We start from the raw sequence: 20,261 nt of genomic DNA on the forward strand, positions 1-20,261 counted from the left end.
GCCTGCCTGCCTGCGTGCGTGCGTGCATGCGTGTGCGCGTGCATGCGTGCCTGTCTCTCGCGTCTGCCGGCCTGCCTGCCTGCGTGTCTGTCTCTCGGGCGGGCCTGCATGTCTGTCTGTCTGTCTGTCTCTCGTGTGCACGCACCTGTGTGTGTCTCTCTCTCTGCACACACAGGGAATGCACAGGAAGAGACTGAACACATGCCGTGTGGCCCCGCGCATGCGCACTTCACCAGAAGAGACACACACACGGACACCTGGACGTACACAGGGGTTTTATTAAAGAGGATTAGGGAAATTCAAAACATGGTGGATTACTACAGGGTGGGCCATTTATATGGATACACCTTAAAATGGGAATGGTTGGTGATATTAACTTCCTGTTTGTGGCACATTAGTATATGTGAGGGGGAAAACTTTTCAAGATGGGTGGTAACCATGGTGGCCATTTTGAAGTCGGCCATTTTGGATCCAACTTTTGTTTTTTCAATAGGAAGAGGGTCATGTGACACATCAAACTTATTGGGAATTTCACAAGAAAAACAATGGTGTGCTTGGTTTTAACTTTATTCTTTCATGAGTTATTTACAAGTTTCTCTTTGGGTACAGCAATTGACATGTCGCAGAGAACACGTGAGGAGCGGATAGAAATTGTGTTGATGTCTGGTATACACTGTATTCGACATATTTGGAATTATTTGACTTTTCTTTAAATGCACCTTGAGGCTGTCACAAAAAGTAATTTCACTGTGTTACACAATGACAATAAAGTGCTTGAACTTGAACTCGCTCAAAAAGAAAGAACTCTAGTAAGCATTTTTCACCAAAATGCTTGTTGGTCAGAAATGGTGCATTCTAAGAGCCTGGATTCTGGGATTCTAAAAATTGGTGGAACTGGAGGATCCTTTTCATCATTTGCCTTGTTTTAAATTCAAAATGCAATATATAGTAAACATTCAAAAAAAAAAAATTATATTCTAGCACCTGAAATAACTAAATTTCCTTAATGAATTCTTGTTTGTAAAGCAAACAAAATCAGCTTTCTAAATGAAAAAATAAAAACAAGGGAGTACGCGACAAAAAAATCTTTATCGCCTACTGCACACTCCACCTGAGCCAGAATCTTCAGTATAAGTTTCCAGGTCCGGTCATCGCCTCTCAGAATGAACCACCAGTTTCAGCCAATGCCCTTCAGCTAGTGGCACCAGCAATCCAGTCATCCTAGGCAGGAGTTGGTCTTGCCCAGCCAGTAAGTATATGGTTTGAACTGTTTACTTACTATTCTGCAGTTAACTCAAAATAAGAAAGGAGGGACACCCCCTACTATCCAATTCCTTACAATTCTGACTCAGCATACTCAGAGATGCCATTGTGATATCCCCCCCCACATAGTCTCATTCTCAGCATCTATCTATTGTATGTGCGTTTCTGCTGAAATACATGCATCCTTACTTTCAGGCAACTTCCTAAACTTCCCTGGAACTTTATGTCTCGTGCCTCACTGGACAACTAAATTATGCAAGTTTTTTTTTCTACCAGTACTAACACATGTGGCTTAAACAAACTTCCTTTTTGGCAGGCACAAAGAAGCCAAGATGCGGGCATGCCTCAGCTAAAAAATACAACTGGCATGTAAGGCGTGCTCGTACCATACTGAACAGCCAACAGCATTTCACCTAATGGTGTGCCTTCCTGCTACTGCCCCAACAGTTTCTCTCCCGTACCCCACAGGTACAGTGCATCCGGAAAGTATTGACAGTGCATCACTTTTTCCACATTTTGCTATGTTACAGCCTTATTCCAAAATGGATTAATTTCATTTTTTTTCCTAAGAATTCCTCACACAACACCCCATAATGACAACATGAAAAAAGTTTACTTGAGATTTTTGCAAATTTATTAAAAATAAAAAAGTTGAGAAAGCACATGTAAATAAGTATTCACAGCCTTTGCCATGAAGCTCAAAATTGAGCTCAGGTGCATCCTGTTTTCCCTGATCATCCTTGAGATGTTTCTGCAGCTTAATTGGAGTCCACCTGTGGTAAATTCAGTTCATTGGACATGATTTGGAAAGTCACATACCTGTCTATATAAGGTCCCACAGTTGACAGTTCATGTCAGAGCACAAACCAAGCATGAAGTCAAAGGAATTGTCTGTTGACCTCAGAGACAGGACTGTCTCGAAGCACAAATCTGGGGAAGGTTACAGAAAAATTTCTGCTGCTTTGAAGGTCCCAATGAGCACAGTGGCCTCCATCATCCGTAAGTGGAAGAAGTTCGAAACCACCAGGACTCTAAACTGAGCGATCAGGGGAGAAGGGCCTTAGTCAGGGAGGTGACCAAGAACCTGATGGTCACTCTATCAGAGCTCCAGAGGTCCTCCAGAGAACCTTCCAGAAGGACAACCTGTATGGCAGAGTGGCCAGATGGAAGCCACTCCTTAGTAAAAGGCACGTGGCAGCCCACCTGGAGTTTTTCAAAAGGCACCTGAAGGCCTCTCAGACCATAAGAAACAAAATTCTCTGGTCTGATGAGACAAAAATTGAACTCTTTGGTGTGAATGCCAGGCGTCACATTTGGAGGAAACCAGATACCGCTCATCAACAGGCCAATACAATCCCTACAGTGAAGCATGGTGGTGGCAGCATCATGTTGTGGGGATGTTTTTCAGCGGCAGGAACTGGGAGACTAGTCAGGATAAAGGGAAAGATGACTGCAGCAATGTACAGACACATCCTGGATGAAAACCTGCTCCACAGCGCTCTTGACCTCAGATTGGGGCGACAGTTCATCTTTCAGCAGGACAACGACCCAAAGCACACAGCCAAGATATCAAAGGAGTGGCATCAGGACAGCTCTGTGAATGTCCTTGAGTGGCCCAGCCAGAGCCCAGACTTGAATCTGATTGAACATCTCTGGAGAGATCTTACAATGGCTGTGCACCAACGCTTCCCATCCAACCTGATGGAGCTTGAGAGGTGCTGCAAAAAGGAATGGGCAAAACTGGCCAAGGATAGGTGTGCCAAGCTTGTGGCATCATATTCAAAAAGACTTGAGGCTGTAATTGCTGCCAAAGGTGCATCGACAAAGTATTGAGCATTCCCCACCGAGTTAGAACGTGCACAAACTTCTCCCAGTTCATGCTTTGATTATCTGGGAGTGAAGTGGAGTTTTAGAGTGGAAATAATAGATCATTATTTGGAATACACGCATTTCACGTGTATTCCGTATCTACAGTAATCCGTGTAAACACATTTTTAAAAGAGAAACTTTTTCATATTGTAGTAGTAAATGACAAAATGTAGGCATAAACTATATAATGTATGAAGCCTGAAGTCCAAATATCACAGAAACACGTTCAAAAAAGGTACAAATATAACAGAACAAGTATGCTTTTATTCAAAAATATAACTGCAGAAAGAAGCTGCCTTAGCATGCCACATTGCAACATACTGAATACAACTGCCATGATACCGTAATGGTATCAGCTGCTGACTAGTAATCAAAAGGTCATGAGTTCGATCCTGCACGACTCAGTTTTGAGAAGTAAACTGCTCTTATTCTTACTATTTTAGAATAAAAACATACATTTGATTTCAGTGTGTAACAGCCAGTGTAATTTATGATACTTGTAAAGGTTAGTTTTTTTTTTTTTATTCACTTTTCATTCTCTCAGTCGTGTTCAGGATCCTTCCCTATCCCCCCAACCCCCAATCTGAGAATGCTGTTTTCACATAAAGACGCGCTATAGCCTTGCAGCGTACTTGTGACTGCATTCTCGTACCAATGCTTGCGAACTGAAGTGCCTGAGTGCACTTTTCATGGCATTACACGTCTATTATTTGAGCATGCCCGTGTCGCTCAAACACAGGAACATATGTTGGTGTACAAGTATAACAAAACAAGTGCACTTTTATTCTAGACAATAAGTGAAGAAAAAATAAAGCAAGTTACAGTAGGCGCTTGATACGACAGCTTGCGTGGTGCAATGCTAAGAACTGCGGATTTCTGATCCATGCTATATAAAATCATCACTTTCAAATATTAACAATTCCCACACACCCTTCCTACATTTACAATATGTGTAGTTGTTGCAGTGTACACATCTCTCTGTGCTATGGTTCCTATTACACTGAATGAGCACCTGACACTGTACTTTCTTCCCTATATAAATAACATTAGAGCTATAGCGCATCTCCAAATAAATCACATTTGAGCTATAGCACGTCTTTATCTGAAAACAGCAGTGTGACATGGGGAGGGGGGGATTGTGAACGCGACTGAGAGAATGGAACTGGATTTAAAAAAAAAAAGCTAACCTTTACAATTATCATACATTTGAACTGGCTCTTACAGACTGACTGAAATCAAATGTATGTTTTTATTCTAAAATAGTACAGCACATGCAATATTATTTGAAAACGAACAGCGTCAGATCAGGTTTGAATACATGCTGACGCTGTTACAGAAGGCGTCAGCTTATTCAGTGCAACAGTTTCAACGCACAGTACATGCAATATTATTTGAAAACGAACAGCATCAGATCGGGCGCATATTCAAACCCGATCTGACGCTGCATTTTCAAATACCATTGCATTAGTGCGATGATGTTTTTACATATATTGTCTCTTTCATTCATCTTGCGGTTTGTAATCAGTGACCGTGTGTTTTTATCCCCGATCTTGCCAGTTCACACATGTTGCTGTATGGTGGTGTTTCTTTTGTACTCCAGGACATGCAGAGGACAGAATAGTACAGAGCAGTACGTTCAGCGCTATATGCAATCAGACAGACAGGCAGAGAAGGCACTGTATAATAGATATATAAAAATACAGCTAAGGGGATAGATAGACAGATAGATAGATAGACAGATAGATAGGAAGGAAAGGCACTATATGATAGGCAGACAGGGAAGCTGCTATATAATAATAAAATTACTGTTTTGGGAGTTCAGGCAGGCAGAACGGCGAAGGTTAAAAATAAATAAATTTTCTCCCCAGCAGGAAATTGAACTCGGATCTCTTGAATTACACCAAGTCTGCTGCGCTCTAAGTGTCAAAATGTTACCCGTACGCCACGGAAGCTGTTGTAAAAGTCTTGAACCTTTTATGAAAGTGTTTATTTGATCTTTGGCCTTCAAGCTTCACAAATTTTATAGTTTATGCTTACATTTTGTAACATTTATTACTAAAATATGAAAAAAGTTTCTGTTTTAACATTGTGTCTACACAGATTACTGTAGAAACGGAACACACATGAAATGCGTGTGTTCCAAATAATCTATTTCCACTCTAAAGCTCCACTTTAATCCCAGATAATCGAGGCATGAGCTGGGAGAAGTTCGTGCACATTCTAAGTCGGTAGGGGGATGGAATAGCCGGCTGCTTGCAGATTGGTTTTACTGGCACATTTACAGGACAAAGGAGGCTGGCAGAGAGGTGAGAACGGTTTTAAGAAGCAATTTAAGGTGGGACAAATATAAAGTTTTTTTGTAGACTCTGGTAATTCTAGAGTTAAATCAAAGCTGACATTATTATTTAAGGGTGTTATTAGGGTTGTTACTGAGCTTCACATTTCAAATAATTCTGTTATACTGCTTTTTGATTAATTGTAACAACTGTTTATGATTTAGGATAACTAAGTTATTTCCATTTTCTTACTCTTCTTGGTGTTAAAGTTTACTTTGGTCTACCTTTATATCGACACACCTTCACGTATAAATGCAATCATAATATTCAGGCTCCTAAGTGACTCATGAGTGGATCTGCACTTAAAAATAAAATTATTATATAAAAATTACACAAAGTTAGAAAAACTAAAAGTGGGGAAAACCACTTTTACCTCAGTGTAAAAACTGAGAAGCTTTGGAATGGGACTGGGTGAATTTGAAACAGCAACTACAGTGACAGGAGTTTTTTATATGCTCCGGAACACAAAAATCACTGACACAAGCTAATTCAATATGTTAAGAGAAAGGTTGGCATCTAGTAGGATGAATTAACTTTAATTGTTACTTTCATATGACCACAGACCACAATTTTACTTTCTCCAAGATCTGATGCCTTATCCTTTCTGTTACCAACTGCTTATAGATTTTTATAGAACTGTTAGAAGAAGATGAACCATCATTTGCTATCTTCCTGATTTTTGTATGGATGGGTCCTATTAGGATGAAATGCACTTTACGTCACAATGATAAAGATTGTCTGATTAAATAAACAGAAAAACAAAATTGTAAAATTACAGCATTTTAATTGAATTAACTGTTTAAACATTCAAGATTTAGGATTCAAAGCCTGTTTGAATTCTAAGATTGAGTAGTTACTGGAACCACCTTAAGCAATCATATTAGCAGTCAAATGCTTCCTGTAGCTAGTATAAACAGTTTACTTTTAGTTTCATCCATAAAACATTCACAATTTCAGGTTGGTACATTATACATTAAAAGTAGTCTTCCCAAAAAGATCTACCCAGGCTTACATAGTGCTACATAATCTACTTTAAAACATGTCAGTGCCCTTAAATATGCAACAGAAGGGTGCAATCTGCTGCAGAGTATGTTGCATGGTAATCTCATTTCCGCTAATGACCTGTGATTTTCATTAATGTCTTTAATTCCTTAATTTGACAGCTGCAATTTAAACTGATCTGCCTTCTCATTAGCTGATAATAAAGATATAGGCGGGAACAACAGATGAGCAGTCACCAGAAGCAATAACAGGGAATGGAAAGGCTGTGCCAAATGTCATAAGCAACAATTTTGCGCATTATTTACAAGTGTGAAAAACATGCAATTTTTAAATAATTGATATACTGAAGTATGCTCTTAAAGAAAGTATAACATAGCACATTAAGGTTTATACATCAAATTTGAGCAAATAAACCACTATATAGAATTCACAATATTTTGTAAATGAAGCCAAAGCCAACAGTCTCTCACCAAATTTCAAGTAATTAGCTGTCACAGTAATTGGACTAAGATTGAGGTTTTCGCCAGAAATGCTGTGTGAAGATTAAAAACTGCAGTAGAAAAGTACCTAAAGATCTGGGTTTATTAGAAAAAATATGGATATGTTACATAAAAATTTTAACTAGTTCAACTCCAGCAAGGTTTTAATATTAATTTAGTTCTTTTAAATGATGAAAAATTAAAATGACATCATCTAGTTTTGTTTTTCCCCCAGCATGGCTATGAACTGAATGTTTTTCGGAAAAACTATTTTTTTGTTAAATATATCAAGATTATTTTTTGTGGCTGAATGTCTAAACACTTATTAGATAATACATTTCCGCAACACTCTCATTGTCAGTTTACATTTGACAGTTCAAAATCCTCACCTGACAGTACAGAATACAAGTTATCAATGATAAACAAAATAACTTCTATCAAACATTTTTTGACAATAGTGACTACCAGTATTTGATGTAATGCTGAAAGGAAAATCAATGACTAATGTTTCTGTGAGTTAGATCATCTCATAGCCTTTAATGCCATCTAGTGGATAAAAGTAAACCATACATTACAGGTGATTTAATTTTTTTTACATTTACTCAAATACCCAACTTATTGACAGAGTTCAAATAATAATCTTCAGTGGATTGTATTACAAAGAGCAATGAGTGACCAGCTTTTGCACACAACATGAATCATGGGTGAACGTTTACGTCTAATCATTATACAGTAGATCAACTTAATTGAATTTTGTAATTTTATTAGGTTAACCAGTTTATTCCAGACAATTTCTTTTTTTAATATTTTATTTTCAAATACCAGAGCATTAAAATGGTATTTTAATCAAACATAATAATATAAAGAGGTACAACCATTTACTTCGAAATACAAAGAAACAAGGAAAATATAGAAAAACAAATACAGCTTTAGTTATAATTTTGATGCAAAACACGTCTTTTCCTTCACTAAACTGAAAAAAAAACAGACTTAAATAAGGTAATTAACGTTGACAGGTACCTACTGTTAAAACTATTGAAATTATATTAAGTTTATTGAATGGAAAAGGAGGATCAATGCATCAAGTATTTCAGGTTCGGCTGTTTGAGAAAATAAACTACTAGCCAAATTGTGCTGAAAGGTTTGATAGATCACACCTCACATCTACATAAAAGAGGAGAAAAAACCAACAAGAAGGCAAATTAATGATATATCATGACAGCACATGCTGTACTTTTCTCATTTTCTCTGAATGATTTCATATCTACAAACTTCACTGGCAAAGTATTTACTGTATAACTCACATAGAACAGTATGTGTGATCTTTGATGTGCAGCTCCTGCTTGAATTTGTGAGTGGAACTCCAGCACGTGAAATCTACAGATTATGGGTGGAACTACACTGTGTGCACAATTATTAGGCAAGTGAGTATTTTGACCATATCATCATTTTTATGCGTATATTCCAACTCCAAGCTGTATTAACTTGAATGCTTATTGGATTTAAGCACGTCAGGTGAGGTGTATTTGTGTAATGAGGGAGGGTGTGGCCTAAGGAGATCAACACCCTATATCAAGGTGTGCAGAATTATTAGGCAGCTAGTTTTCCTCGGGCAAAACGGGCCAAAAAAGAGGTTTAACTGACTCTGAAAAGTCAAAAATTGTAAAAAGTCTTTCAGAGGGATGCAGCACTTTTGGAATTGCTAAGATATTGGTGTGTGATCACAGAACCATCAAACATTTTGTTGCAAATAGTCAACAGGGTCGCAAGAAACGTGTTGAGAACAAAAGATGCAAATTAGCTGCCAAAGATTTGAGAAGAATCAAACGTGAAGCTACCAGGAACCCATTATCCTCCAGTACTTTCATATTCCAGAGCTGCAACCTACCTGGAGTGCCCAGAAGTACAAGGTGTTCAGTGCTCAAAGACATGGCCAAGGTAAGGAGGGCTGAAACCCAACCACCACTGAACAAGAAACATAAGTGGAAAAGTCAAAACTGGGCCAAGAAATATCTGAAGACAGATTTTATTCAAAGGTTTTATGGACCGATGAGATGAGAATGACTCTTGATGGACCAGATGGATGGACCTGTGGATCAGTAATGGGCACAGAGCTCCACTCCAACGTGGAGGTGGGGTACTGGTATGAACTGGTATTTTTAAAGATGAGCTAGTTGGACCTTTTTGCATTGAAGATGAACTCAAAATCAACTCCCAAACCTACTGCCAGTTTTTTGAAGACACTTTCTTCAAACAGTGATACAGGAAAAAGACCATGATTTTTATGCAGGCCAATGCTCCATCACTTGCATCGAAGTTCTCCACTGCGTGGCCAGCCAGTAAACACCTTAAAGATGAAGGAATAATGACATGGCCCCCCTTCCTCATCTGACCTAAACCCTATCGAGAACTTGTGGGCACTTCTTAAACGCTAGATTTACGGGGGAGAAAAACAATACACCTCTCTGAAGAGTGTCTGGGAGGCTGTAGTCACTGCTCCACAAAAAGCTGATCGTCAACAGATCAAGAAACTGACAGACTCCATGAATGGAAAGGCTTATGACTGTTATTGGAAAGAAGGGTGGCTATATTGGTCATTGATTGATTGATTTATTTTTTTTGAAATGTCAGAGATGTTTATTTGTAAATTTTGAGGTGTTTGTTTATTATTCTCACTATAACAGATGAAAATAACCAAGTGAGATGGGAAAATTTTCATTTTTCCTTTAGTTGCATAATAAATCTGCACACTAATAGTTGCCTAATAATTGTGCGCACATATGTATTCCCCTGATGATGTTCACACTCACATTTCCGCTAGAAACATTCAGGTTTCAGGTTTATTAACATTTTGGATTGACTGATACCACTGTGTTTGTTCCATATTAAAATTAATCCTCAAAAATACAACTTGCCTAATAATTGTGCACACAGTGTATACATTCAACACCCACGTTTAAGCATGCCCCATTCCAACAGCTATGGCAAAGAGGTATTTAAATTTTCCAGGAAGGAGGCAACTATAGAGATCCACAAAGTGTGCCAAGAATGAACATGCTGTCATTAATTCAAAGTTTTTACTTGGTCATGTTTACTCAAGAAAACATGAAATTCGCCTTCTTAGTTGCATTCAATGACACACAGAAATTAAATAAAGCAAACAGAGTCAAGACAGGTTAAAACTTAAACAGAAATTCAAAATTGTTTATATCACCTGAAAAACAGATTTGTTGACTGGTAATATATTAAGAGAAATACAATTTATCTATCCACTGTAGCTCTAAACTTCAAATTCATGTCAATGTTTGCATTAAAAAAAATACTTCTAAAATCAACACTATACACACATATAAAATATTTATATCCTTTTAGATTTTAATTTCTTTAGATAGGAGTTATAATAAGGATTAGCTAAATAAGAGGTTTCTAAAAAGTAGGCATTTTGTCCACTGCAGTTAAGTGTTCAGGGAAAGTGCAAAACATAACTTTGTTAAAAGCATTTAAAACAAACAGAACATTCAATGCATTTTTCAAAATAAAAATAGCAAGTTATCTAGTAGCTATAAAATTCCCTATTAGATGGATTTAAATATGTCCAGTGAGAGCTTAAGATAAGCAATCGTAATAATAGCAAATTATCCATTAACGAGCATCAGCTTTTTGTCCTTTATGCTAGCCAAGCATTTAATACAGTAGCTCTCATGTGAAATACTACAGGCACATGTAGTACTTTACATTTTTATGACTGTATTGGTATATAAACAGGTAAGCAAAATGGGCTGTCATAGTTATGATTACTTTGGTTTACATATCCCTATAGTCTAAAAACACTTGCCTAGGTAAATTAGCAAATGTGTCCATGGTGGAGTCTGTTTCCCTATGTCAGTAAACAAGTACCTTTATGAAAACACATACATATTTTATTTTCTCTTAGACTGGTGTTAGGGTGAAAATTCTGAACCGAATTTTCTAAAAATGTGTACATTCTGTCATTTGCTCTGCACTTTATATAATAAAGTAAGATTTTTTAAAACACGTAAATGTCTGCATTTATCCATGAGAACACAGCACTTACCAGCTAATAAAAAAGTTATCAAACAGGTTTCCTTTGGCATATAGAGCTTTAGACGAGAACCACTGAATACATATTCAACTACTGCTTCTGATCGTCCAGCGCGCTGCAAAAATGGGAGAAACTGCTTAGCCTTCTGCGTTTCCTATAATTTAAAAAGAAAAAAATATTAAAACAGATCCTTTATTATTTTAGTTTTAGCACCAAGAAACCACAGAGAAGATCATTTGAGGTGCCGCACAAATCATTAAAGAAATGTGACTCTAAAGTTACTTTTTAAATAGACCAATTAATTATTATTGATTGATCTGAAGTTTTAAAAATAATAGATGGTACCATATCAGATATGAAGGGTTTGGTACTACTGATGTGTGTCACAGTATAGTTTTCACTTACTGCACTCAGAAATGTAAATCAATGCATTGCAGTCAGTTAGCAGAGATAAGATAAAAAAAAATAAAATAAAATAAAAAAGACGCAGGGAATAATAAAAGTTCCCAGTAATGTACTATAATAACTTAAACAAAATATTAAAATATAGGGCAAGAACATTTTTTAAAATCCTTCTATGGCTATAATGCATTATTTGTTTAGACAAAAGGAACTTGGGCACAAAACTGAATTAACATGGGAAAGTCACTATATAAAGCAATACACAAGGACAGAAACATTTCTACTATCTCCACAAAAACAAAATAGGAAAAATTAGCTTTACAAGAGGCAACAAATCTGTACACAGAGACATTGCAAGAAACAGTATATCTGCCTGTATAATGTCAAAGATATTGAACAAGGAAAAATACCAGAAAGAAAACATACCAACAGAATTGGACATCTGCGCTATGTCAACAGAATCAAAAGGCTCATTACATGTAATCAAGTGGCATAGGGATGAATTTGAGTCTTCAGTTTGCTAACTACAGATATTAGCCGGCATGACTGTATCTCAGACTGACAGAACCACTTGAATTTTCTTCAGGATTTTATTTTTACTTTTGTAATTAGTACACCAGTGTTCCTCTCCTTTGATAAAATATTCCTTTGCATAGCTAGCATCAGTGAATAGACCTCTCAGTATGATAATAGGATGATATGCCATAAAACCGGCACTGAGATGATATACACTTTGCTTGTTCTGCTTTAAGCTTTAGCTAACATACTGTCACTTTTCTCGCATGTCCAGTGGGATAACTTTCAATGAAGGTCAAGTAGTTTCTTATGAAACAACTCAAAATGTTTGATCTTTTTTGAACAGATTAAACATTTCAGAACGCCAGAAGGAGTAGCTATTAATGCAAATGAGTCTGTCAATTCATCAGTGAATTGTCATGTGTACATAGTACAAAATACAACAAAATTCTGACTTGTGTCTCCTTAGAATATGTTTACTGTAATGAGTACATAGCACAGAGTGAACATAGCCAAAACAACTTTTTCTTTACATTTCTCCTAAGAACAGCTGACAATAATGGAGTACCAAAATAAGATACATGCACATAAAGAAAGGATACAGATCATGTATTTTTGCAAATAGAGAACTCTACTCACAAGCTTACATATCCCTGGAAAGTTTTTAAGATGCATACCACTATTTTAGGAAAACATCAGTGATCAGGAAAAAAAAACATTTACTTTTAATGGGATTCAAAGTAAACTATGAGGCATCACACAACAGCACAATCATTATACCATAGTAATAAAGGAAATAAGATGGCCCTGTTTAAATGTTTAAATTCCCTTAGTTTTTAATATTGTGTATTGTCCACTTTAGTATGAATGACAGCATGCAGTCCTTTGTGATAGTTGTAAGGCCCATTATTTTCTCAAGTGCTAAAGCTCCCCATTCTTCCTGGCACAAAGTATTCAGGTCCTGTAAATTCTTATGTTTTCTTGAATGAACTGCATGTTTAAGTCCTCCCCAAAATGGCTCAGTGATGGTGAAACCAGGATACTTTGAAGGTTACTCCAAATTTTTACTTTTATCTGATGTAGCCACAACAGGTTCACTATGTTTTGGATCATTTACATGTTAGAAAAATCAAAGTATGGCCCATAGGCTATTCAGTGCAGCTCTGCATGAAATGGGTAAGTGTTTCTCAAGACCTAAGAAACTCACTGTCAATATTTACCCTTCAAAGCCATCTCAGCCTCTGAGTGCAAACTTGCATGTATATTTATCATGCAAACCATTCAAGGGTATATAAACTTTTAAGCAGGGCAATCTGTGTGATTTCAGATTGACCTTAAAGCCCTCATTCCCATTAGGAGATGAAGGAGATCACTGATGTATTTTGGGGTGAAACAATTCAAAGCCTTAAAAAGAAACAAAATTTTTTAAATCAACCTGAAATCTCACCCATACCCAGTGGATAGAGGCCAGTACAGGTGGGATATGCTTTCTTTTTTTAGTGCTGGTTAGAAATCTAGCGGCTGCATTTTGAACCAGTTGAAGGAGCAAAAGGGTAGATTTGGGCAATACAACATATAGGAAATTGTAATAATCTATAGCCAAGATGTAATAAAAGCATGAATCACGATTTCCGAATCCTTCTGTGAAAGAAAGGATTTTAATTTTGAGACTTTACCACCGTGGAGGGTTGTTTGTCAAAACTTAGTGACGAATCAAAAGAGGATACCCAGGTTCCTGACATTGTTATGAATTTTTGCTGTTAACAAGCCTAAGGGAGAAGTGAAGAAGAAGGGTCAAAGATAATGACCTCTGTTTCATTTTCATTCAGCTGGAGGAAATTTGCAAAATCTTAAGTTTAATATCATCAATATACTCCATCAGCTTTTTTTTTCTTTTTTCTTTTATAGTTGAAGCAATGTCAGGGCTAACTTTAAGATAAAGCTGGGTACCATCAGAATAACAATGGTAATCAATGCAGACTTCACACTCAAACAGTTTTAACAGAGCCCCATAGTCCAGCGTATCAAAAGCTGCACAAAGGTCAAATGTTAATAAAACATCATAGATCACCTTCCACAAAACAAATTCTATACTATGTTTTTTAAAATCAGATTTAAACACATCACATAGATTGTTTTCCTCCAAATACGAAAGTAACTGCATGTAAACCACCTTTTCCATAATTATGGACAGGAAGGGGAGTTTAGAGATAGGCCTGTAATGAAATCTACAGTAGACTTCTTCATTAGTGGCTAATCAATTGCATACTTGAAGATGCTAGGCGCTTCCCCCACTTTTAAACAGTTATTAATTATGGCCAAAACAAGAGGAGTGATGACTCCAAAAGAATCTTTAAAAAAGGCATGCAGGTAAAATATCAAGAGAATAACTGGAAGGTGTAAATGCATGAGTATATAGGCCAGGTGGGAGGAGGAAACTGAAACAGCATAAACCAGAGATGCACTGGCCCAAAGGAAGCTGGAATCTGCACGCTATGATGCACAGCTGGATGGATAATGCCTGACAGAGTACCCTGGATTTTTTTTATAAGAAGCATTTATCGACATATACATGCACGTTAAAATTTTTGCCTCAAAAGGGAGGCTGTGGCAGACACTGTCACACATCAGAGTCACTGTTTTAGAAGTGGTCACTCAGACCATATGCAATTGACTTCTTGAAACTTGACTGTATTCACACATTTCCCTGGCACAAAAGTCACTCAATCATTGTCACCACCAAGCTCATGTGTATTGGTGTCCTGAAGGGACTAATTAAGAGAGCTGAATGGCAATCTGCCATCTATAACAATAAAAGAAGATTCTGCCTGTGAATAGGTGATTGGCATGAATACATCTGACTGAGACCTGGAGACAGGAGTGTCTGAAATGTTTGCGGAGAGGACATTGACCAGCACGGCTAATGTCATGAACATCTTCCAACTGGTCTTGAGCTTATGCCTTTGTGAAATGGCAGATGTATTACTCCAGCAAGACAACACATGACCCATTCTGTACATGCAAGTCAAAAGTGTTCTAGAGGTTGTCTGTTGACTCTACTAGCAGGCATGCTCATTGGTCCTCTCCATGATCAAGCATGTATGAAAACTAGAATGGACAGTGTGTAAATCCACCAAACAAAGCGACCACCAATGATATTTGCCAGTTGTGCCTCCAGAACTAAAGAACATTGACTGGTATTCCACAGGACGAAACTGGTCATCTGTACTATTGTCTGAATGCCAGAGTGCAGGTCTGCATTGTAGCAGGGGAAATTCCATCCAATATAAATGTAAGTGGGCTATATCATGCAACACTATGTACAAAATAAACTGCGCTATATGACTTTGCATGAATGAATAAGCTCTTAACTCACTCAGATGATTCTCCAAAACAAACCTCATTTCTGTGGTGACACACCTACAATGTGTTCTCTCTTCACTTTCTACTGGTGCATTTTTGAGCTAATTTATAATTTTAGATACCTCAGAATGGCATTGTGCTTAAAAAAAGAGTAATGGATTTTCAATACCTGATCTAAAAAGATATATTTTTCTTTCTTAAAATATAGTGTTGAAGGTAAAACAGTTTGAAGGTCTTGACAGACTTGTATATTAATAATGTATTTATGCTAAATGTAACATTCTTACTTATTTGCAGTACCTAATAAGGAGGCTCGATTAAAATTACCTTTACTGATAAAATTTATATCAAACATCTACAGACAGCTGAAATGTGCAACAGAGGGTAATACCCCTCAGAGTATTTCTAACTTACCCCAGAAATATCAGCAACACGATGGATGGGAACCTCTTTCTTACTGTGTAGACCTTTTCCATTTTTTATGGCTCTGGCAAAGGGGAAAAAGGTGAAAACACAAACATTAAAATTAGGTTGAAAGTTTCATGCAACTGTACAAACTGATTTAAAAGTAAGTTCTCAAAAAAAGGGGCGGAGTGGTGGCTCTAAGGCAAAGGATATGCACTGGCAAAGGGAAAGTTGCCGGTTCGAATCCCATAAATGCCAAAAGGGACTCTACTTCATTGAGCACTTGAGCAAGACCCTTAATCTACAATTACTCCGTCCTGGGTATGATGTTAATCTGCATCCAGCCCTGCATGTAGGCCCTGCAATCTGCAGGGAAAAACCTGGGGGTTGGTGGCAGAATTGACGGTCCAGCCACCATAAAAAAAAAAACCTCACACTGGTTCCACTCCATCTGAACTAGTGTGGTGCTGAGGTGTCACCTGTTGCATGGCAATGTGCTGTAATGGTATAAACAGTAAAATCTGCACATTTTTAAACAGTTAATATATGGACAAATTAAAATTGCACTTAACATACAGCGTGTTTGCAAGTCTACTTTGTTTTCAAGTCCAAAGATAGCCTAGGCACCCAAACAAACACACTGCAAACCCCAACCCTTAAATCCTATAGAAAATGTGTACAAGTACAGCTATTTGTACACAAGAAAATGCTTTTAAAAGTTAAATTTGTATTTTGCTGCAGATTTCTTGAGTATTTTAACAATAAACAACAGAACGTTCATTTTTGTTTCTATTGTTTTCTGTCAGCTGATATCACTGTTTACACTATCAGGTAGCCTACGTATGTATACCTAACCTACCTCTGATCAAAAACTAAAAAATTTTAGAACTAGAAAATTTGTACTGTACAGTACACAAGAAAAGTGCTTTAAGAAGTTAATTTGTACTTTTTGGTATAAATTTGTAATGCATGTTAAACAAATGAGTTATTTTTAAAATTTTCATTGCTTTCCATTAGCTGATCTTGGAACAGTAGACTCCATAACCACAAGCAAGCGAGCCTACTTGTTTGTCTTTAAGTCTACACACACACACAAAAAGTGAGCAATCGGATGGCATCATCAGACACCTACTGCCCATCACTTAATATTTATGCCTGGCAAGTGTTCACAATTAAGATTCATGAAAGGTTTTGAAGCAAGGACCAAAAAAGTACTTCCTGTATCAAAATAAAATCCCTCATTAACACTAGAATGTTTGAACCCTAGAAAAAAAGTTGTAATGCCGGGCCACTTTAAATTCCTTTGCACCACTTCAGAGTCTTTGCTTTACAAATGTGTCAATCAGCACAAGTACCCTGTTATCCCACCTACCCATGGACTCAGCTAAGTTTAGTTACAAAGTTGTCTCAGCTCAAATCTATTTATTTGGATGTGAGGTGCCTTCAGTTGCATAGGGTAAAAAATACATCATTTGGAATACATGCATTTCATGTGTTCTGTGTCTACAAAAATCTGGGTAAATGTTGGATGACAAGAAATGTGAGGCAAGAAAGATTGAACATGTAACTACATTTTTTTCTGTGTTATAGTAATAATGACATGAATTGTATAACGTGTGAAAACTTTAGCCCAAATATCAAATAAAAACATGCAGTTTTATTCAAGAACATAACCAAAGAAAAAAAAAAATCATTCAGTTTACATGCTGCTGTCTGAGTTAAAAACCCAAGCTCAAATGTTAACACTAGAATAACCAGAGCCTACGAAAAAACTCGTAGATCCGTCCCACCTTAAATCGCTTCTTAAATCCCTTCATACCTCTCTGCCAGCGTCCTTTGTCCTCTAAATGTGCTGATAAACTCAGGCTGCAAGCAGCTGGCTATTCCATCCCCCCACCGACTTAGAACGTGCACAAACTTCACCCAGCTCATGCCTTGATTGATTTTCTGGGAGTGAAGTGGAGTTTTAGAGTGGAAATAATAGATCGTTCTTTGGAACACATGCATTTTATGTCTGTTCCATTTCTACAGTAATCTGTGTAAACACATTGTTAAAACAGAAACGTTTTTTATATTCTAGTAGTAGATGACAAAATGTAGGCATAAACTATGTAATGTATGAAGCCTGAAGTCCAAATAGCAAAGAAACACTTTCACAGAAGGTACAAATCTAACACAACAATTGCGCTTTTATTCAAAAATATAACTGCAGAAACAAAAAGCTGCCTTAACATGCGACATTGACAGGCATTCATTATGACTGCCTCCATGGCGTAATAGAATCAGCTGCTGACTGAGAATCAAAAAGTCGCAAGTTCGATCCTGCACCACTCCGTTTTGAGAAGTAAACTGCTTTTAGTCTTACTATTTTTGAATAAATACATACATTTTATTTCAGTCTGTAACAGCCGGTGTAATTTAGTAAGTAAATAAATAAAGGTAAATCGTGTCATAAAATGATTTCTTCAAAATGTCACATATATTTGTCTCTTTCTTTAAAATGTGCGTTGATCACCGCCAGCATGTTGTAGCACACAGCATCTGGCCACCTGCATGTTCTTTCACGCACTGAATAAGAGACAAATATACAGTCTGACTGAGAGAATCAGACTGAAAAAAGCAAACATTTAGAAATGCCACACTTTTACAGCTGATCTGACACTGTTCATTTTCAAATAATATTGCATTAGTGCAACAATGTTTTCTGATTGGTACTATTCAGGTCATAAAATGATTTCTTCAAAATGTCACATGTATTTGTCTCCTTTTTATTCCGCTGCTGTGCTGGCATCATGCGCCAGAAGGCGTAAGCTTATTCAGTGCAGCAGGAGCACACAGGTGGCCGATTGCTTGTACTATCACAAGCTTTTTTTAAAATGTGCGTTGATCACCACCAGCATATTGTATGTAGCACACAGCAACTGGCCACCTGCATGTTCTTGCGCACACTGAATAAGCTCCTGATCTGACTCTAAGTAATAGCGCCAGCATAAATTCAAACGCTGTTCGTTTTCAAATAATATTGCATTTGTGTGATGTTTTCACATATATTGTCTCTTTCTTTCAGGTATGTAGTAGAAACCACAGCATAGAGAGAAGTGTGTAGAACGCTTCTTACAGGAAAACGCGATGGAAAAAGAAAAGATGTTGCAGCATCAACAAGCTTCAGTTCTTTATTTACCTTTATTTATTTACTCACTTCCTACAGCGTAAAGGCACATGTAAAATGCAGAGCTTCCCATATACAGATACAAAGTACAGCGATGGCAAAAGTGCGATGTGCATTCTTGCTCTGACACTAGATCTGCAGTATATCACGATACATTCTCTTACCCATGGTAGCGAAATGAAGTGTCTGCATGCACTTTTTGTGGCATTACACATGTATTTTTTGAGCATGTCCGTGCCAAACAACATTTGAGCTATAGCACGTCTCCAAATAAATAAAATTCGAGCTATAGCGCATCTTTATGTGATCCAAATTTTCACATAAAGGCGCTCTATAGCGCGAATGTTATTTATTTGGATCACATAAAAACGCACTATAGCTCGAATGTTATTTATTTGGCACGGACATGCTCAAAAAATACACGTTTAATGCCACAAAAAGTGCATGCAGACACTTCATTTCGTTAGCATTGGTAAGAGAATATGTCGTGATACACTGCAGAGCTATAGCACGTCTTGCCTATGTGAAAACAGCAGTGTCAGATAGGGGGGGCTTAGGGAAGGATCCTGAACGCGACTGAGAGAATTAAAAGTTAATAAAAAAAAAAAAAAACAAAGCTAACCTTTACAAGTGTCATAAATTACACTGGCTGTTACAGACTGAAATCAAATGTATGGTTTTTATTCTAAAATAGTAAGAATAAGATCAGTTTACTTCTCAAAACGGAGTCATGAGGGATTGAACTCATGACCTTTTGATTCCTAGTCAGCAGCTGATACCATTACGCCACCATGCCAGTTGTAGTGAATATGCGTCAGAATGGCATGCTAAGGCGGCTTTTTTTTCTACAGTTACACTTTAGAATAAAATCGCATTTGTTCTGTTATATTTTTACCTTTTGTGAAAGTGTTTCTTTGATATTTGGACTTCAGGCTTCATACATTATATAGTTTATGTCTACATTTTGTCATTTACTACTAGAATATGAAAAACGTTTCTGTTTTAAAAATGTGTTTACACAGAATCCTGTAGAAACGAAACACACGTGAAATGCGTGTGTTTCAAATAAGAATCTATTATTTCCACTCTAAAACTCCATTTCACTCCCAGAAAAAACAATCAATGCATGATCTGGTAGAAGTTTGTGCACGTTGTAAGTCGGTGGGGGGATGGAAAAGCCGGCTGCTTACAGCCTGATTTTATCAGCACATTTAGATGACAAAAGACGCTGGTGGAGAGCTGTGAACAATTTTAAGAAGCGATTTAGGGTGGGACGGATCTACGAGTTTTTTCGTAGGCTCTGGTAATTCTAGTGTTAATCGATAGAAAGTTAACATGTCCTTGGATGGTACAGAGGTATGAACTGCTGCATTATAACCAAAAGGTTGTGGGTT

The 20,261-nt window shown here is 37.2% G+C and overlaps 1 protein-coding gene across 1 annotated transcript in view; it reads right to left on the reverse strand.

Annotated features, from left to right (window-relative positions):
* The window catches only part of snd1 (staphylococcal nuclease and tudor domain containing 1), a 449,554-nt gene that overhangs the window by 239,816 nt on the left and 189,477 nt on the right, over window positions 1-20,261 (reverse strand). The window contains exons 14-15 of the mRNA XM_039761451.1: window positions 15,708-15,780; window positions 11,025-11,166 (exon numbers count right to left, since the gene is read on the reverse strand). Of these exons, the coding sequence (XP_039617385.1) occupies window positions 11,025-11,166; window positions 15,708-15,780 (215 nt within the window). The remainder of the gene's footprint in view (window positions 1-11,024; window positions 11,167-15,707; window positions 15,781-20,261) is intronic.

Source organism: Polypterus senegalus, chromosome 8 (assembly GCF_016835505.1).
Source record: "Polypterus senegalus isolate Bchr_013 chromosome 8, ASM1683550v1, whole genome shotgun sequence".
NCBI classification, from domain to species: Eukaryota; Metazoa; Chordata; class Cladistia; order Polypteriformes; family Polypteridae; genus Polypterus; species Polypterus senegalus.